This window comes from Lissotriton vulgaris, chromosome 7 (assembly GCF_964263255.1).
Source record: "Lissotriton vulgaris chromosome 7, aLisVul1.2, whole genome shotgun sequence".
NCBI classification, from domain to species: domain Eukaryota; kingdom Metazoa; phylum Chordata; class Amphibia; order Caudata; family Salamandridae; genus Lissotriton; species Lissotriton vulgaris.
This window is the reverse complement of record NC_141695.1, coordinates 418942877-418968567: the sequence shown is the minus strand read 5'-3', so window position 1 is coordinate 418968567 and position 25691 is coordinate 418942877. Positions and strand designations below refer to the sequence as shown.

Below are 25691 nucleotides of genomic sequence, written 5' to 3'. Positions count from 1 at the left end.
CTCATTGCATCTCCCCTGGGGAGGCGTAAGGTTTTGGCGCATCCCCAGGTTTACAAGGTCTTGTAAATTTGGGATGCATCAAAATCATGAGTATTGCTAAGGAGCACCCACCCCAGTGGCACGCCTTCCTAACACAGAGTGAGGCAACTCTGCGATCTTCGCTGCCTTACCTTATTCTATATTTATGAAGCCATTCAAAGCCACTTGTAGCTTTGTGTGGCTCCATAAATATGATTTTGTGGTTTGCGCCGTTGTGAAACAACGGCGGCGCATGAACCTCGTAAATATGGGCTATAGAGGGTTATTTACAAGAGACCTGCGCCACTGGAGCATCACTTTTTTTGACACTCCGGTGGCGCAGGCCTCTCAGTCATCTCCATGTGGCAACGCCAAGCCACCCGGTGTGGCTTTGCATGGCCTCATAGATAAGAAGTGAGGCAAGGCAGCGCAAAGCGATGCGTTGCCCTACTCTGCGTCGAGGAGACATTACAGAGGCGCTGCAGTGGGTGTTCTCACGCAGCACCCATGGATTTTGACGATGCCCCAGATTTGCAAAATCATGTAAACCTGGGGCAGCACACAAATCTTGCACCTCCCCCAAAACCGGCGTTACGAGGAGCAATGGTTTAGTTTCTCCTCGTTTTTATCTCTTCCCATGTGCGCTGCATTCTGCATCACACATAGAAAGAGGAAAGCACCTCCATGGATTGTTTTTGTCCAGGGAGGAGCCCCTTCCTGCACAAAAACAATTGCCAGCAACGCAGACACCATTACACAATGGTGCAAGGGTGCCTGCGTTGGCGCTAGGCACTAAATTGTGCTCATGCAGAAAGGACAGGAATGCAGCGTATCTCTTAAATATGGTGCAATCCTGCCCTTTCAAGCTGGCGTAGGCCAGCACAGCAAAAAGACATGCGCGCTGCCCAACTACAATTTTTTTATAAATGAGGCCCATAGTATCTAAACCTGGTACATATAGCTCATTTCCATTCCCTGGGCAGTAGCACCCAAACGATGAGAAAAGGCGCTGATTATTCCTAGCCCTTTTCTTTTATCAGGGCAATATTGCATATTCAGATGTTGTGGTGTTCACAACGCAAGTGATTTCAGGGAAGACCCTTTAGGAAAAGCTTGACATTCTTTTATGGATATGATGTTTTCAAATTGCTTTTCGGATGTCCGTGTAGCTGAAGGGACAACTAAGGTTTGATCGCAAAAACACACAGTGTCCACACCACAATTACTCAATCAATGCTTATCAAATATTTACAAGACTAAATACACTTTGTACATACTTCAAAGACAAACATTATTTACACAATCTAAAACATTTTTGCATCAAACATTAATTCACAGACAACAGATATTACATTCAAAACATGAGAAAAACAAATTTTGAGGGGGAATATAAACAACTTAATGACTTGTAAACGTTTGAATACTGGACCAGCCGGTCCCAGTCTGTTTAAAGATGGCAATTTATTCCACCCAAACTTAATGTTTGATGCAAAAATGTTTTAAATTGTGTAAATAATGTTTGTCTTTGAAGTATGTACAAAGTGTATTTAGTCTTGTAAATATTTGAATTTATTGTCCTTTGTTCTGTTACGACTTTTGGAAAAATACAAAAAGTATAAAATAATGGACACAAAATAATGTTGTCTAAGGGAAATTACAATAAATTGGTTTCTTACCCTTTTAAAGCATTGATTGAGTAATTGTGGTGTGGGCACTGTGTGTTTTTGCGATTTAAAATAAGGTCTAGCCCTCACTGCGCGTTCACGGACCTATCCCCTTTTGTTCTCACAAACTAAGGTTTGATAACACTTCATCAGCGTCCGTCATAATCTGAGTCCAGGCAGGTTTGTGAATTGGTTTGAAAGGCTCACTGTTATGGATGTTGATTTTATCATCCCATTTAGATAGCATGTTACTGTAGCTAGCATGGCTCAGCATCTCTGTGGGCCTTGTTGGAATGTAGGCGTACCGCTTTAAAAAAAAAGTTTTATTGACAATCCCATACAGTTGCATTACAAGGATAAGGGGCGACAAATGAGACTGAGCTTAACATTTCACAGAATAAAAATATGTAAAGAAGATATCGGCACATTTTCCAGTCTATCGTATGGGTCAGTATGATAGAATCTGGTTCCGCAACAGTTGCCGAGATTGCATTTGATAAGAAGGACAAACAAAACTTGTATTAAATGTAACTATTCTCATATCCCTGCTGCCCCCAGAGACTCACCACCACATGCAAATCTGTTCCTATTTTTGCCATAGCGGGCGTGGGAGGGCAGGGGGTAATAGGTATTTCAAAAGTGGTCATGGGACTCTCCAATCAAGGAGCAAGGGGATGGAGGAGGAGCAGCTGCCACTTTATATGCCCACATGGATAATAGGTATTGGGTGTTGTGACGTGCGAGGGTTGCGTCTGAGGTGGACTTGTGTTATCGGCTGGATGAGTTGTGAAGTCATGTATGATCATCCCAATATGTTGCAAGATGGTGTTTCTGTCACCAGCGCCTTTTCTCCCTCCAGTGGGGGGTGCTCTCAGCTTTTGCTCATTTGGTGACTTTGCTTGTCCATTGTGCAAGGAATGGGGCAATGGTGATTTCCACCTCATGAAAGCCTGAAACTGGTCCTAGGATGCTTGTTTCCAGTCCAGGGAGGACCTGGCTTGGCAGTTCGGGCTGGACTGTTCCCATGGGGCACAGGGTCAAGACTGATTTGCATATGGCTGGGTTCAAACGGGAATGGCATGGTGAGCAAAAAAACGATGGATTTAGGCCCAGATCTCTGTACTGGGGTGAATGTATGACATTGTTCTGTATTCTGTCCATCAACTGTTGTGTTTGTATTTGTCACCCCGAGTGGGACGGGTATGCTCAGACGTGAGTCTCGGGCTCTTCCTTCCAACTGGAATAAAAATAAAAATGAAAGCCCGAAACCGGTCCTAGGATGCTTGTTTCCAGTGCAGGGAGGACCTGGCTTGGCATTTCGGGCTGGACTGTTCCCATGGGGCACAGGGTCAAGACTGATTTGCATATGGCTGGGTTCTAACTGAAATGGCATGGTGAGCAATAAAACGATGTACGAGATCTCTGTACTGGGGTGAATGTTCATCAACTGTTGTTTTTGCATTTGATTTCCACCTCATCGCCCCCCCCCCCCTTTGCTAGCAGCAGGGCGAAGCCCACAAAGTGGGTATTCACTTTTTTATTTTTGAAGCATTGTTGACATTGTTGTGCTGTCTCTTCCCGTTGCTCGAGCTGTGTGTGACAATGCCATATCCCAATAGTTCCCCAGTGTTTTGCAGTTCCTGAACATATGTAGCACAACCGCTGGGCCTGTTCTACATCAGGGATAATCCGGGGCACACTGGTAGATCCGGTGTAGACACTGGAAGGTCTAGTAGGCCCCGTGTAGAATACAAATTGAATATATTAGAAGTAGGAGTTGCGAGGTATTTTACTGAGGTAGTCCATATCTGTACACCATTCTGTGATGCTTGACCCAGCGAGTCTTCCCAGGCATTGTGCAGTTTGGGTAATGCTCTCAGTGGGTCCCGCGGAAAACCCTGGTATAACTATGTCACCAGTCGTCTGCCATGTCCCACCGAGTGTAGATTATGAAGGCGTATCCAAGTGAGGATAAGGTGGGGTGTTGGTTGGTGCATCCTCTATGTAGGCAAGAGTGTTTTTTTTGAGACTGTAAGAGATGTGATCCAGTTGTATTGCTTAGGAGATGTAGAAGCATGAAGCCAACACTGAGAGTTGCATGTGTTGATAGGGCGAATGAAGTGATCATAGCGTGTCATACATATTATTCAGGAGTGGAAATGAGATATATGTGGACATACGCAAAGTGTGTGATGTTCAAAGATGTGTTCCACTGGTGAGAGTGTGTGGTAAGCCAGGCTAAGTCAGTGAGAAAGTATATGAGGCTTATCTATGTATAAACGAAGAGTCCAGTTTGTTCCTATGAGTATTCTTGTTGTGGGTTTTTTATATGGTGGGATTCAGAGTGGATACAACAGCTGGAAGAGACTGATGCACATTTTCTTCAGGAGGATGAAGGGTCCCATTTGATTTAAGTCACTCTTCGCCTATGCAGAGCGCCTTGAGTGAGACTATTCTTGCAGCTCGAAACCACTGTAGAATGAGTAGAGCTGGGCTGAACCTGTCTCCTGGCCACAGATGCAGAAGGAATGTTGCTGTGGTGTTTTGCTTCTTTGTGAAGCAAATACTCAGGTGCACCATGATACGGGACATTAAAGTATTGCAGCTGTAAGGGCGTTCATCACCTGGGCCCAGTTAGTGAACTCTAAATGGGGGAGGTTCTTCTGAAGTAGGAAGTATGGACCCTATTTGAAGTATGGACCGTGTTCATCTGGGGTCACTGGGTGCAATTAGAATTGTCTAGTAACTCTGTTTGCTTGGCTTTGACCTCAGGGCTGTGTCGACTGACAACTAAGGGTTTAGCTTTGTGTGGTAGAACAATGAATTCAGCTGACATATGTACAACATACAATAGTTATAGGTTGCAGACAGTATTATTTATTTTTATTCAAGTAGCATTATGCTCAGGTCAAGTTCTAAGTCAGAGCAGGAGCTTATAAAAAAACTGTTCCTTTTTGTCAGGTAGGTGTGGGATGGAATGGGCATGGCGAAGCTGGGCTGTGGCAGGGGGTGGCCTAAACTCAGTGAGTGGTTTGAGAGAAGGCTTTCGCTCGACAGCCTCTTTTTTTTCCGGTGCATGCAAATGTGGCGGACAGTTCAGTGCAGCCTAAAAAAAAGGAGTGAGTATGGGGAGCAGCAGCAAAGTGGCTTTTGCAGCCGCAGCACCCGCTGCAGAATTCTGAGACTCCCTCTACTCATTCAATGGATGTGAGAGGCACAGCGCAGCAGGGTACTTGAGTACCGGGTGCAGATGTGGGTTTTTTAACAGTTGTGGTTGCTGAAGCGCAGATCAGGATTGCGGCAGCACCAGCATGACAGAGTTAATGCGGATATGCAGCAATCGGGCAATAGTGTGTTTATTGCAGCCAGGGCCTAAACAAGAGTAAGTGATTTGGGGGACCACCAGCCAGGTTGCAAACAAAGGCACACCACACGGGAATGGAACCTGGGAAAAGGGAGTTAGGAACAGGCTGTGGCCATGCCAACTTTAACAGTGGTCCACTTGCTGACTTCTGGACTTTTTGGTGTGTTTTCTAGTTAAAATATCTCTTAGTGGAGATGTAGAGAGACTGATCTCTTGACTGAGCATTCTTGGGTCACGCTGGCCAGCAGTAGGTTCCTGTCCCGAAGCACCTTGTAATTCAAATGACTTGATGTCAACGTAAAGAGCAACTAGCCCTGGATCTCAGGGCTTGAATGAAGTCAAGTTTCAGCAGACTATGAAGTCTACCTCCTCCTTTCAAGTCAGAGCAGCAGCAAGTATTTTCCTAGGAGTATGTCTGTTTAGCCAGCGTTCTGTCTCTTTTCCCAACCTGTAGCTGTGCAGATGCAGAAGCTTCTTCAAGTGAAACAATAAACTGACCTGGCTCACAGGGCCTTCCTGTAATTGGAAAGAGTTGAGCTTAGTTCACCATGCCGCTTTCAAGTTGACCTCACACTTATGGATGGAATTGGACATTCCAAAGTGCATCTTCCAGTTGATGTTGTACACCTGCATGGTAACTAGTTACCACAAGTTGCACTGTCGCTATTGTTTCTTTGGGGATGGCAGGCATTTCATGATGACCACTGTGGTGCATAGTAGAACATAACAGCATATATGGGGCTGTTGCTGGGCTCTTGTTTTATGGCAGAATAGGAAACAGGATGCCAGGAATGGGCACACAGCCCATATTCGTTTACATAGCTATGATGCAGTGCGCATGTTCTTGACCACAGTTTAGTTCAGTTGTCTCATCTCTCAGGCTGCAAGCTGACCTGCATCAATTGGCTTGATATGGGGAAAGTAAACACAAATTAACCTTTATGTTCCATTGAATGTGATGTGAATCAAACCTTGAAGCATTCACTTGTCTTTTAGTCGTTGCAATCCAGAGTAAGGCATGGGAAGTGCAGCACAGAGGAACATACAAAGAGCGGAAACCGGTAGACATCTTTCTAGTTCTCAAACTATGAAGCACCCTGCAACCTTTGGAGCTTCTTACATACTGGGGCACCCCAAAGACTGTAGGACATCCCATACCACTTATATACAACAAAACCTTACACAAGCATCCTATACTCTGGAGAAATCAAGGGCCCAGCCATAATAAACTACTCAGATACCCAGTAGGCAATCTCCATGTGCCATAGTTCAGTTAAAGAAGGCTGTACCCCAAGACTGCATATCAGCTGGCACGACCATTAGTAGTGTCTTGTCATGGTCATTGGTACAGTAATCACCCATGATAAACTGAGTACCACTTCTATTGCCCTGCAAAGTCTAGTTTCTGTTGGTGAGCTACAGCCAAAGCAGGTACATCACCTTGATACACAAGGCTCCTGCACTGAAAAACATATTGGTTCATCAGAATCATGAAATGAGGGGCACGTGGCAGTCGCATCCATGTGGGCCACCATTCAGCTTGCATCATGTCTGTCTGCGATCCATAGCGGCCAATGAAATTGCAGGAGACTCCTGTATGAGATTCCTAAAGCTTAGGAGGTACGGACTATTTCTAAAATTGACAACTAAGCAGATGTGTTTTGGCCAACTATATATTGTAGAAAAAGTATTAGGGAAATCATAGTGGTTCCACAATTAAATTTTATTCAGGAACCTCTTTACATTATTAACATTGTAATGCAGCTGGGCCATCAGTGCATGTATGTACCTAAAAGGTACGGCTAGTCCAAATACAGATAATTGGAGGGATTATTAGATGCACCTTAGCCTTGAAAGATCTCACTGACGATTATAACATGTCGTAATGAATGAAGTGGACAGATTATTTAAGATATTTACATACTAATTACTAGTTATTATTCTACTCTGTCATAAGCGACTGATGCAAGTAAATACATTAAAAAGACCTAACTATGGTTATTGTACCACTCTCTCACAATTACATAAACACAAGGAACCGCATGGGACTAATTGACCAACTTGGAGCCCACTATTACAGTTGCATTCATGTTGAACAATGCCATTTAGTGGAGGTCAGTATAAAGTTAAGTCAGTGGCACAATGATGATCCCCTAGGGTAGGCCAGCATTGTAGCAAGTGTACACTCTCTCCTCGGTACTGAAGATCCTTGCCAGTTTTTGCCCTCCCATTGGTAGGATTTATTTTGAGCTCCCTATGCTTTAATAAATGGGAGGGTCTCATGGGCTTTGCTTGAAGGCAGCAGAACATGCAGCAATGGGTGTCTTAACTCCTACCACAAAGGGTGACCCTGGGCACCAGCAGTGACGCATGGTATTCCTAGTCATTTGTGCATCAGGCTCTGTGGGGGAGGTCGCCGCAGTGGGCAGTGTCCTTTGGTTGTTGGTTATTGAATAGGCGTGCCGTGAACTCAGATTGCCTGGATCAATGCAAATAAGTATTTTCTGCAGTAAGCGTGTAGTTCATTTTTCAGGAGTTGTAGCTAAATCACTTGCCCCAAATAGTGTTAAATTGTTTTGTTTGAGTGAAAACGAAAACAGATATGTTTATTTTAAGCCAGTGAACATTTCAGAAATGTTATAATGTATTTATAAATCTTTACATAAAAATAAAGAGAATCTCTGTTTGAAACACAAATACACTCCATGTTAATTTACAGAAAAGAACGCACTTTAAGTAACCTTGGTTTGTATGTAGCTATGTGGTATTTCAATAGTATGAACCTAGTCAAAAGGCAGCAGTGTCCTGTACAGGGTCAAAGACCAGCATAAAGTCAACGAGTGATAGGAGAGTTAGCTGAAGGTGCAATATTACTTCTTTGTGCTGCAGTGTTTTTAAAGAGATGTGTCTTCAACTCTTTTCTAGTTTGGAACAGCGGTGGGCCATTCTTGATGGACACAGGGATGTTGTTCCAGATCCTGGATGTATAGATGGAAAAGGCCTACTGCCTTGTTTTACTTATTTACACTTCTTAGTCTGCAGTCTGATAGTGTCCTGGCTGCGAGTGTGCTGAGAACCATTAGCGACGGTGATCCTTTCTGCAAGATAAGTTGGGGGTGGAGGGGTTGGTGTGATTGCTTTGTAAATGATACAGTTGCTTTTGAAGATCGTAGGAACCAGCAAGGGAGCCACTGTGGTTCAATCTCAGTGGGGTGATGTGATCATATTTTTATAGTTCATGGATGAACCGTGCTGCCCCTTGCAGGAGGTAATCAGGAGGTAATCTATGATGTGTAAGTTAGCAGTATGCATGTGTAAGTTGGCAGTCTGCGTGCTGCAGAGTGATCTGAAGCCAGGCTGCCAGCTGTGCACGAGATGGCTAGTATTAATGTTATTTTGGAAATGAACATAGACTGCTTTTTTAATGATCTTTCCAATGAATGGTAGGTGAGTGGTGGACTACTTCTGGTTTATGTATCTTTAGGAGTGACAGGGTCTGGCCTCTCATGGGAGCTTTTGGGAAGATCCTTGAAAATGAGGCATTGACCATGGTAAGTAGGGATGACGGAGCATTCCAAAAGAGAAATTTGAAGAATGACGGGGGTAAAACATCATCTTCATAGGAAGTGGCCTTGAGGGAGAAGAGTCGATCATGAGCTCTACAAGAGATAGAGCTTTGAAGGATCACCATTGTGGGATTTTTTTGGGAAGGGCTGGGCATAAGAGATGAAGCAGGTTTGGTGTCGTCGATGTGCTGTCGGATCATTTGTATATTTTTGCTGAAGAAGTGTTTGATGGCATTTGCTCTTCTCTGTGAAGTGAGGAATAGATGGGTCCAGCAGGGAGGGCTGATGCAGTGCTTGATTGTCTTAATAAATGTAGAAACGTTACACAGAAATTCAGAAAGTGAAAGTGATTGTGCTCGATGTAGAGTGCTATAGTCTTTTGACTGGGGGCGATTGTTTGCATTGTTAGCATTCCATCCCTCATTTGTTTGTTGTAACGCTTTTCGCCCTAAGTGAGATGGGTATGCCCAGATGTGGGTCCCTTGCTCACTGTGCCACTGGATTCAAACTAGCCTGGCTGAAGAAGGGTGACATACCCTGATACCGGCTCGGGATGTTTGTTTCCGTTCCAGGGAGGACCTGGCCTGGCAGTTCGGTCTGGACTGTTCCCATGAGGCACAGAAGCAAGACTGATTTGCATATGGGTGGGTCCAAACTGGGGTGGCCTAGTGGGCAAAAGAACAATGAATTTAACCCCGATCTTTTGACTGGGGAGAATGTTTGCATTATCAGCGTTCCGTCTGTCATTTGTTTGCTGTAACACGATGTTACAGTGCAGCAAAAAAGACAGTTCTCTTTGCCGACTTATGTATCTCAAACAATTGCAAATGATAGGTATTCCAGAATGTTCGTTTGATGACATCAGTTGTGGTTTTGAGTTCTCTTGTGATGTCATTAACTGGATGATCCCTTTAAATCATACCCGAGTTTTTCTGCCCTCACCCTTCTGTAAAGTGTTGTAGTGACGGGTATAATGAGTATCTAATCATTATAGAGACACATATGGCTCTTGGTTGGCCAGGGCAAATCTCTTTCAAGCTGGTATTTGTTCGCAGCCAGGCCTAAACCTAAAACCCACTGAGAAATATCTTGGGCGTGGCAATTGCCTGATCCAGACTGCTAAATAGCTATCGACATAAGTTCTGTACTTTATCTGATCTAACGATACAGGAGAGTTACAGTGATACGGTTGCCACTGTGCAGTGTCTGCTCCAAAAGAATTGCATCACAGTGCCCATTGGTCTTCGTAGGACTGATTGGAGAAAAAGTGGCTTTAAAAATAATGGTGGAAAGTTAAAGAAAAAAAAACCTTTTGCACTGCACCTTTTGTAGTCTAATGAATCACTTGACGTGCTTTCTGTCATCCTCTGACGGTACTTCCTATTTTAGGAGCTGGAAAAACTCTGACTTGGTAACGTCAAAACTTAAATATGTAAACAAATATGAAAAATATAAATAGAAGGTTTTTTTCAAAACCCAACAAAAGGTAGACAAGTATTAAAGAACAAAATATTTTATTCTTGGGAAAAATGTATGTCTCCCATAAGCATCGCACTGTTTGTGTATCCTCCAGTCCATCGTTGGCTGGGACAATCACTGTCGATGGACACCTCACTGGATCAACGAGAATTTTTTTTTAGACCTTAGCCATCGTTCAGTTTTTTAGTAGACTGCAACCTGATTGAGATTTGTGGCATGCCCAGCACAGAAGTCCTACTGCTTTTTCACCACAACACAGTTATGAAACATTGGGCTTCAAATAGTGTACATCTGTAAGCTTGTTTTGTTATGACCACACCACATATGTGCACTGTAACCTGTGTACTTGCAGAAAAGTACTTAACTGTGTATGATCTAATTTTTACTAAAGAAATGTTTTCTTTGTTCCCTTCAAGATCAAGTGACACCTGCATCTAGAGGAAGCCCTAGTCCCTGTGGGGACACGGATGACGTGGAAGTGATGATGAACTTTGACCCCGACCCAACAGACTTGGCTCTTTCAAGCGTGCCCGGGCATGAGACCTTTGACCCCAGGAAGCATAGGTTTTCAGAAGAAGATCTAAAACCTCAGCCCATCATGAAGAAAGCCAGGAAGATCCAGGTGCCCGATGAGCAGAAGGTGAGGGACCTATTGTAGGCAGACAAAGGCATGATGGGAGGGAGATCCTGGAATGATGGAAGTTCCATGCCTCTAGCCCACCAGTTTTCTACTCCTAGCTTTTCTCTAAGCAGACAAAGCTATTCTAGGAGCTGTAGCTTTGATGCACTTCAACTCGACGAATGCAATGACCTGTAATCAATTATAAAGTCAGGCAGACACACAGAGGACCATTTTCATTTCCCCAATCCTATGTTTTTGTCCGAAAGGCTCTTTCTGAGACTGGAAAGTGCTGTGGCATTTGGTGTCACATCTTCCCACCATTATTCCCACCTTCCCCGCAGAGGGCATTGGAATTCCTCTACAAATTAATCGCATAGGATCTGTTCACAAAGATAATTTGGCCGTGAATGTAAGTTTACAACCAAAACTTCATTCTTTTGCCTGCTAAGAATCCACAAAGGGATTCCTGGCCGATATAGAGATGTATTTATTAGTGCAGATTTCAACTCCATGAGTGTGGAAATATTCGCTGTAGTATATCCGGATCAGTAACATATTAACAAAAAAAGAAATGTCATCTGGACAGAATATCGTGTCAAAAATATTGAGTAGGTAAGTGCAAATAGATAAGTATAAATGTACTATTCTTAACTCCAGATCTACATACCTTGAAGATATATATATATATATCGTCAAGGTAAATATATGTGGAATTATATAGAGTAAAACTTTACTTACCCCATAGAAAATGACTTACACAATATTCTTGTTCTCAATGTTTTTGACACATTTGTGTTTCTGATATTTTGTCCAAATATCCTATATCCCACTCAAGCGTTGGAAAGTGGATGTGCCAAGGCATGGCTTGCCTTGGAAGCTTTGGAATGCCACAGACATATGTTTGTGGGTCTTTCTGCCCTTCTCATACCCGTTTTCAACCTGGAAATAGTCAAAGATTTACTCTAGTCAAATACACCCCTAGAAACCTCTTCCAGGATAACAAGTGGAACAAAATACACCCTAACCAGATGGTGATATAGGGCAATGGCTTTCTCCACTGTGAAAAATGTTTATCGTAGAGAAAAAATGTGTGCACTTATACATGGTGCTCCATTTCTGGGAATATTTTGGGAATAGAAAAAACGTCTAAAAGTACACTCATACGAAGATGCTAATCTCCGCTTGTACTGTTGGTAGATTTTTCATAAAAGAGAAAAATCAGGAGGCCCCCTTAATAGACAGATCTGGGACCAGGGGAAAGGTGCTGAAAAAACTTTAAGAGTGTCCCTATGGCATATATCTAAAGGACAGATGATATAGTCCAGACAAATATATGCGTCCAAGATTGGACTTGTGAACACACCTATTCTTTAGGTCTATCTAACAACCACAGAAACCATTGAACTTACTCGTATAGAGGGGAGCTAAACATTCAAGTACATAAATCAATAGTGTTGGTAATTTATACATACAATTTAACAGAACACAAGGTGTGTAAGTCATCAAAAAATACTGTCCTGACGAGATTATGGTTAAAAACTTAAAACATGTACATGTTTATTCTGCATGGTATGGTTTTATATACACACAATAACAAATACAAACGTCAATAAAAAATCAATACACCATAATATTCTTGAGGAGAAATTTAAAAAAAGTTTTACACATCAATATTTTTAAAAAGTTCAAGAGAACAAATGTCGACGCAGCGTTTCGGTGTTGGTAATAGGCACCTTCTTCAGGACTGTTTCTCTTCAGTATAAATGCTCTGGGATTACTCAGAGTCACCTTGCAATGTTGCGTCCTCATGTGGCGTTGCGACATGTATTCCACTGCACTATTAAACTCAGGGGATGACCTCAGGTTAAGAAGAGATCCTATTAAAAAATAGTCGGTCTCCCTACTCCTCCGCAGGCAGCGTGTATGGGGTTCTATACTGATTACTGCAGAACCCCATCCCCTGAGTTTAATAGTGCCGTGGAATACAGTATTACAGGCCCGGCTACAGCGATTCACGAATATACAGGAAATAGGTGATATTCAGCACCTGAATTAAGATCAGTGGCTCCCCCCAGGCAGGGTAGACTTTTCTTGAATATCAAAACAGAAACTGAACGAACAGTGCTACGTAGAAGTATTGGCGCGAGTACTTGAGCAACGTCGCAACGCCACATGAGGACACGACATTGCAAGGTGACTCTGAGATAGATGAGTAAGTTCAATGGTTTCTGTGGTTGTTAGATAGACCTAAAGAATAGTGTGTCACAAGTCCAATCTTGGACGCATATATTTTTCTGGACTAGATCATCTGTCCTTTAGATATATGCCATAGGGTCACTCAAAGTTTTTTCAGATTTTTCATAAAACCGTTTTTTTACGTGCATAGATTAAGGCTGAACATCAGACCTGGCAGTGTAACATCCCTGTCGACTATTTGGCCAAGCCAAGTTTGCGGTTTGTAAAGAGATAGCAAGGGAGAATTAGAAGCAGGCACCATTTTGTACTACTCTTCTGCTTTCAAGTTTCAGGAAGCAAAAGGAAGGTCAACTGTGCCTGTTTGAAAAAGTTCACATTCATTATGCCAGGCATGTGATTAAAGTATTGAGAGGATAAGGAGTCTTTTTTGCTGACTATGGAAACGGAGCATCTGGGTTTAAATACCGGACTCGTATTTAAATGAACAATTTGAGATTCTGGCAAAATCTCCATTTGGCTAGAAACTACAAACATGTCAAATGTACCTGTTTAATCCAAAATGTGTGACGTTCCCTTTCATGTACACAGTCTTGTAACAGTAATGAACAGCGCTCTCTTGCTCTGTAAATATCTAAACATACAACTATGTGTCGTTTTGCCATACAAAAGGGTTATCTGCATACACTTGCGAGCACATAAAAGCAAAAGTGAAAATAGTAAAGGACCTCTCAGGAGAGCAATGATACAACGATGAGTATCTATCTTACTTGCTGGATAGATCTATACAATATCAGGCTCTGCAGTTAGCGTACATATTGCGACTGACGCCTGCAATAGACAATTGGATGAGATATTACTGCAAACAATGTGTTGTTGTTTGTACTCATGCAAATCACAGAGGGGCATGGTAGTTACCGCGGCTCTCCTCCTGTGAAGTGGCAGTTGCATGGCCAACTAGTAATTTGTAGAGTACAGTCATTTTCTTTAAGCTCCAAAAACTGTCTAATACCGCTCTTATTCAGTTTGATTTCTTCCTTTATGCCTTCAGTTCTTTCTACGTTCCTTAGGTCAGTGTTTCTTAACGTGTGGTCCAAGGACAGATGGTGGTCCTTGAGGCCTACACAGTGGGTCCCTGAATCTTATAAAATTAAATAATATTCAGATTAGAATACTAAAATGATTAAAGTATATACAGAAATAATAATACGATTTGTAGAGCGCCTGGTTACACCACAGAGGGTGTGTCCCCGCGCTAAGACCTAGATCCAGAGGAAGAGAAACATAGGAATCGAGCGGGCTGAGGGGGTTGGAACGGGCTGCGGAACAGCCATGTTTTCAGTTCGCTTCTGAACTGTTTCTCAGAAGGAAACGCTCTCAGAGCATAAGGAAGAGACTTCCACATTTTCGAAAGGAGAAAGATTGAGCTCCCAGTCTGGCGTTCATTGTCATCGGAGTTCCCGCAAGCTTAGGCTCTAATGATCTAAGATCACGTCTTGGGATGTAAGCTCGTATCATTGAATGCAGGTAACCAGTGCCTTGCTTGTGAAGTATGCAGCAGTAAAAGCACAAGGATTTAAACTTAATTCTTAGGGACACCGGGAGCCACTGTAACTGATTGGGAGTAGCTGATGCTGAGGATCTTTTGGAGAGATTTAGCACAAGTCTCGCTGTGGCATTTTGAACAAGCTGCAGCGACTTGATACTACCCTTTGTGGTTCCAAGATACAGAATATTACCATAATCCAATTGGCAGGTAATGAGAGCGCGTACAATGGTTTTGTGGGATTTGGTAGGTATTCGGTTTTCTTAGGGTTTTGAGAGTGGCAAAGCACTTACCCGCAGCCTTACTAATCTGATCTTCGAAGTAGAGTTTGGAGTCAAACCAAACTCCTACATTTTTCACTCTGTGTTTGGGTTCCGGTGGCTGGCCCAAGGATACAGGCGACCAGACCTAAGTCTAGATCGAAGGAGGCTTTCCTACTAGCATGAGTTCTGTTATATTCACATTCAATTTTAAACAGCTATTCGTCATCCAAGTGGCAACTTCAGCCAGGCAAGAATTAAAGGGCTCCGCTGAGATGGCATTAGGTTCCGATAGACTTATCCCAGTGCATCAAAACATGTTACTTTTTTCCATGCTCTTTGAGGCAGATATAGACCTGGTCTCAATGATTTTTCACATTTAAAATATTTTTCTTCAGTAAATTGTCCAATGCTTAGGGGTGTCTCCGCCTAAGAAATCAGGGTTCAATACTTGCTGCTTCTGAAATGGACAGTCTATATCTGACGCCCGGCAGATCTGCCTGTGGTGCCAAGTACCAAAGGATAAATCGTAGACATGCGATCTATTGAGTCGTGCACACCAAGGCCATTAAAGAGCACGAGGCCAAACTCTACTTGAATCACATAAGTGGCAAGTGTCTGGCCCAATGCCAGTTGCGGTCAGCCTTAAAATCGCATTCATCTCCACTTGTTGAGTCTTCCAGGGAGAAACAGAGGAAGCACAGGACTAGGGACAACAACTCTTCTTTATGTTGCTTGGGATGCCATCTCCGTGATCTGAGTCCACTGAGTCAGAGCTTGTCAATATCAATCTGATCCAAGGAACATCCTGCAGGTGTGCCACAAATTCTGGCACTTGTATGAGTGTCTTTTGCTGGCCTGCCACTTGCTCCGCCTCCAACCGAAGGGTGAGTACCAACCCATGTGCCAGTCTCACCACTGGCACACATGCAGGAATGCAGGAGGTTCCCTTCTCCTGGAACAGTTCCTCATTTCCATGATAGCATTTTTCAGGAAAGCAGCAGTCTCCCCTGGTGTGTCCCCAAGCCTCATGGGACCATTTTGTGTTCTGTTTCGATTACTGCGGGTGGATTCACCCTCGGGCCCATTCAACCCCACAAGACTCATTCATGGCACACCCCTGATGCTGGTTGCAGCCATTCTGGTGATAAACCCCTTGCCAATGTCCCCTTCTCTGATGCTGATACCTGTGCACCACATGTTTTGACAACGCCAACTCCGGCACCGCCTCCAGTGTCAGTTCCTACACAGAAACAGCTGTCGAAAATAAAATGCATCCTAATGCGATCTAGGAGGAAGACTCAAAGGCTAGCTAAAGAGGCAAGCTACAACCAAACTACAGAGGATATCTTTGGCTCTGACATACGTGACTTCCAAATGCTTAAGATAGTCCCGCATAGATGTGAAGCAGCCACTGTACTACCTCCTGTTTCTTCTGACTACCTCTCTTTACAGAATGCCAGTGGGCTTGACACATCCCCCGGTGGAAATTGAGTGCCCTGTACGGCCAGCTCTTTTCATGCTGTGGTCAGGCAGACAACTGCCACTACTAACAGTGAAGGCCAGATCCAGTATGCTTACGGCGGTACAACAACCAGCTTTGGCTGCAACAGAACTTCCACTCACATTTAATGAGACCCTACTCTACCATAATAGGGCAACTTGGAAGAAGCCAAACTCTGCCCCAGTCGGGTAACAGTTGATTGCCTGGTGATTTAGCCAGCCTCTGAGTATCCCAACATTTTATTGAACTATCCCTCACCAAAAAGCTTGGTGGTGCGACCCTCTTCCAGCACAAAACAGAACCCTGCACCTTATCCAATAACTTCTATAGGAATTAGAAACATTTGAAGGGGTAAGGAAGAAGATGTACTTGGCTGACACTTTTGCAGTTTTACATAGTGTGAACTCAACCAGAACTTATTTAGAGTGCTTTACATTTTGTTATATTAATGATGGGGAGATTAAGTGATTTGCCCAGAATCACAGGATGCTGAACCGAGACTCGAACCTGAGCCCCACTTCTAAAGTCAGCAGTTCTGGCCGTTACTCCACTTTAGCCCATAGGTCCTTGAAAGTCACATATCTGCCTACCAGGTTTATCCCCGCCTTGTGGGACATGGTGGAGCCAAACATCAGACCACTTAAAACACCACTTTGCTGAAGTGCTGAGGGACAGGCAGGACACCTCTGGCCATCTCTCATCAAATTATAAGGGCAGGCCTTGATAGAGTGGACTCTGTGGCTAGGGCCATGGGTTCTCCCGTAGCCCTGAGGAGAGAAGCATGACTGCTCTCTACTGGTTTTTCTAGTGATGTACAGGTGATGCTCATACAGATGCTTTTCAAATGGGTGCACCTGTTCGGCAATACACCTTACTCAGCCTTGGGTAGATATATGGTAGGGAGAGCTACTGTTTGATCTTTGAGCTTCAGTCACCTGTCTGAGACTACTGGCAGTCTCTCAAGTTTTATGGCTTTCACCAGCAGCAGCATCCAGTCCACCCAGCAGCCGAATCAGCTTTTGCAGGAGTACAGGGGCAGCGGCAAAGGAAAATGCCGGCAGACCCAGGACCCCTCCTATTTGTCCTCCCTCCACTATCTGGGAAGGCACTTTAGCTTCCTCTTGCATCAGCATGTGCACCAATAGGAGGGAATGTGTCTTCCTTTATGCAGTTCCAGCTCCTGCAAATCCTAAAAACGGGGAGTGCCCTTTCATTCAACAGATGCCTCCTTCAGTCAGAGGATCACCTATAGATTCTGCAGCACGAGGCAAGGTTCGACAGACCTAAAGATCAGTCTGACAGTGCCAGAAGGGCTCGTCTGACTTATCAGTGCGTGAGTTGGTTGCAGCACATCTGCACAGTTTGGGATGCCTGTATTCCTGTAGCTCGAGGATTGGCTGTTCAAGGCCATCTCGCCACAGCTGGTGTTTCATTATCTATAGTCAGCAGCATGCCTGGTGTCCGAATTCAGCTTTTCCATCAATCGGCCCATGTGAAATCTAGACCTCTTAGAGCATCTCCTGTTCATAGGGGCAGTATCAAACATACTTTTAAGAACCTTCTCTAATTCTTAGAGGATCCTGGACATTGAGGATTATGATTCCAATGTCCCTGTAGAAGGCTCAAGTTTCAGTCTTGGTGATTTTTCACCTTCTGGGTCTGGCAGCTTCCTGCATTCTACCTGTCTCACACACCTGCTACCACATGAGGGCTCTCCAGTGGTGTGTTACCATCAGAATCTCTTGTCCCACTTGATGCATGCTGCAACAGTCTTAAACTGGTGGTGGGTAGAGAAGAACCTTGTGCCGCGACCTTCACCAGCAGTGGCCAGAGTAGTGACGGTCACATTCACCTTAGGTGGGGTGCGCATCTGTTGGACCTGGAGATTAGAGGCCTCTGGTCTCTTAGAGGAGCAGTTTGTTTCACATCGAAATTCTCAAGCTGCAGGCACTTCATCTGGCCTTAAGGATTCCCTTCCCTCCTTTCACAGATGATCTTTCCAGACCTTTACTGAGAACCTGATCATGATGTGTTATATCAACAAGCAAGGTGGTGTGCTGCCTCTCTTTCTCTGTCGGGAAGCTCTGAGACTCTGTGCCTAGGCTCCGTTGCTAAAAATCTGGCTGGTTGCAAAACATTTACACAGCTTTCTAACCACCAGAGTTTATAGCCTCAGTTGGCATCACCTTGCCACCCACAAGTGGCATCTCCACCTGCAGGTGGTTTCAAACATCTTGCCCTATAGTGTGATACTTGGGTGAACTTTTTTGCTACTCACGGGAATGAGTATATTACTCTGCCCTGGGTGTTACCATGTAGATCGCTGAGTCGAATGTGCTTCAGTTGATGGGGATTTTTTGCTTCTCATTGCATTTCCCACATACCCTTAATTCCTTAACCTTTGCCAGGACCAGGCCCAAGGTGTACTGATCACCCCAGACTGGCCAAGATGGTTGTGGTATACAGACCTCCTGTGGCTCTCCTTGTGTTTCCTGCTCTGTCTACCTCTTTGAGCAGACACCATTCCCAGTTGGAGATTCAGGTGCTGCACCCCCCACCTCCAGAGCCTCCACCTTCATACGTGGAGATTGAGCAGGACACCTAACCTCCTTTTATTTGCTAACAGAGGTCGTTGGCATCATACTGTCAGCTCATCACCCCTCCACAAAATCTGTCTTGCCAAGAAAATGGAATTGCCTTGTATCATGGTGTAGAGAAGAAGATGTGGACCTGCTGAGAACATCTATCCCCCCTACACCCTTTGCGATGCCTCATGGGATCTTAACCTAGTTTTGCCCCTTTTTGATGGGGCCTGCTTTGAACTCTTACAAAGTTGTTAAATGAGGTTGTTTACTTTTTGAAACAGTCTTTCTTGTGACCATCACTTTGGTGAGGTGCATGAGCCAGTACACCTGCTTCTAGCCAGACAAACTGGTCTTGAGAATTAAAGTGACTTTCTACCCAACGTGATGACCCCTTTCCATATCCAGCAATCCATTACTCTTTGTAGATTGTCCCTCTATCCCATCTTGCCAGTTACATTGATGAAAAGGAGCAGATTAGGTATGAAGACCAACTGTTTGTTGGATATGTAGACTGCAAAAAGGGCTGGTCGGTCCAGAAAAATACATTATCACGTTGGATTGTCCTGTGGTTTAAAGTGTGTTATGCCAAGAAGAACTTTCGGAGGGAATCTACACTCATTTCACTAGAGTAAAGGCTTTCAATTTCAGGATTTGTCCCCAGAGCAGAGATATGTTGGATAGGGACATGGGGTTCCTGTCACACTTTTGCAAAATACTATTGCTTGGTCTCCGAAGTGATAACCAGTGGCCATTTTGGTCATTCCATGCTGCAGCATTTTGACCATGCCTTCTGACCCAACACCTGGGATAGGGACTTCTATGGCATCTTTTCATGAGGTGAGGAAACTGCATGTAGAAATATGCATGAGCTTTCTGGTGGATTAACTACAAGCATATTCCTCACTGATCCCACTCACCTCCCCATTGTGAAGTATGGTCTTAAGACGCTGGTATTAATAAGGTTCCACATTATTTTATGGCACTGCACATCCACTGTTGAAGTGATGCAAACGAACACTCTGACAAAAGGGATCAGGAAAAAATGGGCAATGAAATTACATTGGTGCATTATAAGGCTACTGTGACGTCACATCTGTATCTCTGTTGGCACTGAGATGGGGACAGTGCCGCCTACCGACAGAGGAGAGCTATAACAAAAAAAGTTTAAGGATTCAATCTAGTGCCTGGGATGTTTAAAAATTAGGAATCTGCAGGTAGGTGAAGTACCCACCAGAAAGAAGATTGTTACCGAAGCTAAATAACATTGTCTTTAGGAAGTCTTCCGTTTGTTGGAAAAATCTTGTCAAGTGAGTAAGGAGGAAAACATTTGAAAAGTTTTCTTCATTTGGCCAGTGAAAACGTTTTTTCGTGTTTCTCCACTAAAATAAGTGCGAGGCTATTAAAGACGATTAATATTAATTTCATTATATAATTAAATTATTAAAATGATCTTGCCCACAAAAGAAAACTTGCCTAATGTTGCAAACGAACACACTCCCCAAATTTTAGAGTGCCATATTAAGGGGACATAAACAACTGAGCAGAAGAGAAAGGATTGTGTAAGATATGGAGAAGGGATAAAAAAAAAACCTCATTCAATAAAAACCTACAAACACACAGATCTCTAATGTTATGACTTCTGTATCAAGGAAAAACAATTAGGGAACAGAGCAGGAGGCAAATATTTGGGGAAGGAATGAAAAACACAATAATGAGAATGAGCAAAGTGATGAGTAAATGTTGCAGAAAATGTATCATATTCTTCAGCTTGTGTCTTGAGGGTAGCTCATTCAGCATCTTAGTTGACTGATTTTTCCAGTTGCCTCAACTAGATTTGAGTCTAACATGATTGAAATGAGTGCTCAATTTGGGATTTAATATTGAACCTAGATGATAGCCCTCATGATCAGTAGATGCCCCTTTACTTTCTAACATCTCTTTCTTTTCCCAGGATGAGAAATACTGGAACCGGCGGTACAAAAACAATGAGGCCGCCAAGCGCTCCCGGGACGCCCGACGCCTGAAGGAGAACCAGATCACGGTGAGGGCCGCCTTCCTCGAGAAGGAGAACGCCGTGCTGAGGCAGGAAGTGGCCAACATTCGCCAGGAACTCTCGCGCTATCGAAACATCCTTTCCAAGTACGAATCCCAGCATGGAACCTTGTAAACTTTGGACACGCGTTGAACCGAGCAAAGAAAAACAAGGATAAGACCTTTCTCTTTTTTGTATCTTCCCTCCTGGCTCCCCCCCAACGTGGGTGTGCACGAATAAACACAATAGAGATCTCCCCTTTCTCCCACCTCTTCTCCAAGGATGCGGTTGAATGGCGACGAGGCGTGGATAATCCCAGGAGTGCATCGGCACAGGAAGCATCATAAAATGGCAGTCGAAATGCACAGGAGCACGGTGGATTTTAGTCTCAAATGGACTCCTGCAGATCCGGGATTTGGCCATGGGCTTCACGCTGCCTTCTGTGAGGACTGTGACCGAAGGCGTTGCTTGGTGTGTGTGTGCTGGTGGACACTGAGTTGCATTCCAGTTAAACAGACTTAAAGCCGCAGCGGTGGCAACATTTTGGACGGGGAGGGAGGGTAAGCACTTTTTCGTCAATAAGCACAGAATTGACGATTGCCAACATGCACGTCAAGTAAGTCAGAGTACAATAGCGTCTAGGGCACACGACCATCCTCCCACCCTCAATATTCTCATTGCCTAGTTTTCTAACTGCATAGGAAATCTGAGAGTGAGCAAATCATCTCTGTGCAAACGTCCTGCCAACTGATGAGAACTCATGTTTGTTTTCCTGAAGATTCCAGCCCATCTACCGAGAGGCAAATTCTATTTTTGATCTTGGGAAATGCCAGTCCATCAGATGGTAGGCAAGCCCCTTCTAAAAGATGGGACCTGTCTATTTGACTTAGATGATACCTATGTTTTTGGCAGGCTCCTGTCAGTGAAGCAAGAGCTGAACCTCTGTGCTTTCAGACTCCAAGGAGCGTAGCGGCTAGATGATTCCTTAATCTTCAGGGATAACAGGTGCTCAAGGAAGGATTAGTTTTATCCCTCCTGGTCTCTTGTATTTGTGCAGTGCTTTTTATATTCTGTGCGCGAGTGAGAAAATAACAGCCACAATCTCTGGGGTCTGCCCTAGATTTGTTAAGTTGGTGCGAATTTAATGACAGAGGGAGAGATGCTTTTTTTAAATGCACTTGCCACTTATGGCATGTCAATATATTTTGGAAATGTACATGAGCGTTCACACACCCATCCTCACACTCACGCTGTGTTCTGCCACGCAGACACCAAGTCATGGAGTACATAAGGCCTCACTCAGTATTCATCAACTAAGCACCGAGGCTGCACATTCTCACACTAAGGTTCTGAAGAATCCCAGGCCTATTTAGAGGGTGTGTAATACAATCCCAAGTGACATGGACAGGGTTCCTCTTTGAAAAGGCTGTGTAGCATGTGCGAAAAAACCTGCTGGAAATTTAACAGACTGACCTCAGCCAAGAAATTTATAACAAACCACAGGGAAGCAGCAGGAATAATATTCCATCCTGTTCTCTAATTTTGGTTCCTGCTCATACGTAGTGGCTGTGGTGTAGGTGGCATTAAATTGTGGGTTGTGAAGGAGGTTATAGCACAATGGAAGCTCAGGAAAATCTACGTAACATAGACCAGTGTGAGTGCTAAGACAAGATGGCACCAAACCGCATTGTTTGTGTTAATCCTTGATCCTGCCCTCCAAGCACAGTCACCATCCCTTGCCTCCTGCTTTCCGGTGAGGGCGGATTGGGGTGGACATTTTTTGCTAGTAGCAGAAATTAGATGAGGCCCAATTTTATCTGTACCCAAAGCATTGAAAAGTATGTGGCGAAAATAGATACATACCCTACAGACCAAGGATATGATAGAGACTAATGCAGACATGTATTTTCACGGCAAGGCAATTTTACCCAGTCTTCGAAAGCAAGGCATAGCAATGAGGGCTTTAAAGATGGTGAAAGCAAAATGGTGAATTTGTCTGAAAGGGTGCTGAACGGGGCAACTTCACCCACAAAGGGATCTGGAAAAGAGTTGCCCAAGTTTGGCAGACCTTTCCCTTGCACAATGATAGGCCATGAATAACATCACCTAAAAGTTATGTAGATATAACAATAAAAAAGAAAAGAGGACCATCAAGCCTGCCAATGTTCCTAGCTGGGGCAGCAGCCAGAAACCCACCCCTTAAGTTAACAGCATCCCACTGAAGAGATGTCTCTCCTGTACTCAATAGCATTGAGTGGGTAGCATTCCCAGATAAGGAAGAAAAAGTGGTGAGCACATACAGGTTACCAAAAATCCAAATTCAATCTAGTTTCCTTTAACAGAGATACGAGAAGTAAATATCTAAGATTTGAAGATATTACCTGGCAGGGTTGGTGCTTCTATTTGTAATCCTGAAAACCCAAAGGGATACTGGAATGCAGTGTGTTAAGTACTCAATTAGCAAGAGTAAGTATTTCATTTAATTTGGCATCCCTACTAGACTCTGTTCTATGAAGTTATAGTGAGTGCAAACGCCATAATTAATAGTGATAGCTATTGGAAATAGTCCCAATGGAAAACATAGGTCGCTGGTCTCAAGGGCCCTAATGAAGCATGATAACAATAATGTGCCTGTCCCTTGAGATGAGCGACAGTGGCAGGTATGTGTGAGTGAGATCTCCAATGATGGACAGGATCTTCTACTTTGCAACCCAGACTTGGCAACGAGGAGTTGGCGTGTATGGGATACATTCACCTAAGGTGTGGGTGGAGGGTTGGTCTGTCCTAATCTGAACTTAGCTTGCTGGATCGGTCCCCAGTAAATGTTTGTTTCCAAGCCTTAGGTGCGGTTCAGGCACGCCCGGCGCTCTTAAAGGAGTACCTCTTGTCTCAGTCCTCTACTAAAGAGACGTTGCAGCGTTGCTGGGCCCTTGTAAGCCCACTGTGTGTTGAAGAATTCTAATGTGAAAACAAGAGACACAGCTGTATCCCCAGTGGTTATTTGCAATGTCGCTCATTAGAAAAAGACTACCCTCTTTAAGTAATACTATATCCCAGTTGATCCAGTGTGCCCAAATGTTGGGCAAGCAATGTCAGTGTTTTTAACAACAGGACCCAAGAGACATTTATGAGTTGTTCTCTGAGAACAGTCACTAGCAGGAGCACAATTCCAGATATCCCCTTATCTGCCAAAGACCTATTATCCTCCATGAACATGTAATACACTTGTTAGCTAGTGGCAACAATATGGCACTACGGGCTTATGCAAAAAACCCAGGTGTCACTGGCTTCTTCTGAACCTCAGAAACAGCACTGTGGTGAACATTTTTTGCAGTTTAGTAGGGATACTGATAAAAAAACAAACGTTACTTTATTATACCATTTTCCACGGGGAAAAGGAGGCACAACAAAAATGGCATGTCAAAAAGTGGATAGGGATGGCCCACCGCGCTTAGTATACGTATGAGGGCTGATGTAGCTGCCTTAGCTGCACTCGTACTATCATATCCTGGTCTAGTAGGGTAACCATACCTTTAGGAACCTTATAAAAATTGTATATTTATATATGGAAGAAAAGTCTACTTATTTTTTGGGAACAATGTTTTTGATAGTCTGGGATAGAGAAGTATTTTCATAAGAGTTGCTCCTACACAGCTCAGGTTAATCAAAAGCATCATCTTGGGAAGGATGCAGCTTCAATCTAGATTCCGGCGGCTTTCTTAAAGGTCTGTGTACAGACACATAAAATAAAAAGCCTCAGAGTAAAGTGGTCAAGGATGTGTTTAGATAAGCAGGCGTGGTCGTACATTATACCTTCAGCGTTGAAGGTCACCCACATGGGACTGCTTATCTCCACTGAGTCTTTTGCTTACTATCACCCAAAGAATACTGCACTTTATCTGCCTGGGTTTCCACCACGACATTTTGTATCTTGTCTTTACTTCATTCTGGTTCGACCTAGCTTCTTCACCTATAACAGGTAGAAGGATAGTTAGCCAAAAGTATTGCCTGATGAGCAAATGGGGTGCCAATTGCTGCTACTTATTCTGGGTGACCTTGGTAGTGGTCCAAAGTAACTTGAGAGGTGTGTTTTCCCTTAGAGAAAATCTCATGCTTTAGTCGTTTATATAATATATTGTGGTTCACTGCCCCCGAATAACCCTGAGATTTTGAGTTATCACTTGTCAAGCACACGTAGTTCACATTTTTGACTGCATTCCCCTGCTAATAGTACTGCATTAACAAAGTGAGACAAACAAACGACAAGTACCAGAATGCAAAGAGAATTAATTGATTAACTACCACACCTGACATGGAGTAATTTCGGAGCACCATATTTTCAGATTTTGTAATAAAAGGTTTCATTATCTAGCAGAGAGAAAATTGCACAACTGATCTCTTTGCCACTGTTTTGAACCAGCACAGATTCCTAAGAATTCATTCCCCTCTCCAGCTTTCCTTATTGGAGGTCCGACAAATGAGTATTCAGTTTATTTCTAGGTACAAAGTTACCCAGTGGCTTCTGTCAACGGGAACACCGTGTTTCCAGCCTTAGGTTTCCTTTGTAAAAGCCACTGTACTCTGGCACTTGGGCCCAGTTGGTTTAATTGACATGAACCAAGTCTACAACTCCCAGAATGCTTAAGGGTTTCAAATGAAAGCATAATACTGGAAACATGGCGTAACCTTTGCTTCATAGTAAGGCGACTCCATTTAAACTATCCTCAATGTAGGCCTTGTTTAAACACCTTTAATGGCAGCCTCTAGGGAGAGTCCAGTGATTGGATGAACGTAGAGTCTTTAATCCACCCTCACTGTTGGGTGCTAGGAAGCTTACAGTGCTGTGGAGGGATCTAGG

At 43.8% G+C, this 25691-nt stretch overlaps 1 protein-coding gene across 1 annotated transcript in view; it reads left to right on the top strand.

Annotated features, from left to right (window-relative positions):
- Positions 1-22958, top strand: part of DBP (D-box binding PAR bZIP transcription factor) — a 103718-nt gene extending 80760 nt beyond the window's left edge. Inside the window, exons 3-4 of the mRNA XM_086930402.1 lie at positions 10508-10731; positions 20753-22958. Coding sequence (XP_086786528.1) covers positions 10508-10731; positions 20753-20968 — 440 coding nt within the window. The 3' untranslated portion in view covers positions 20969-22958. The remainder of the gene's footprint in view (positions 1-10507; positions 10732-20752) is intronic.
- Positions 22959-25691: the final 2733 nt, after the last annotated feature.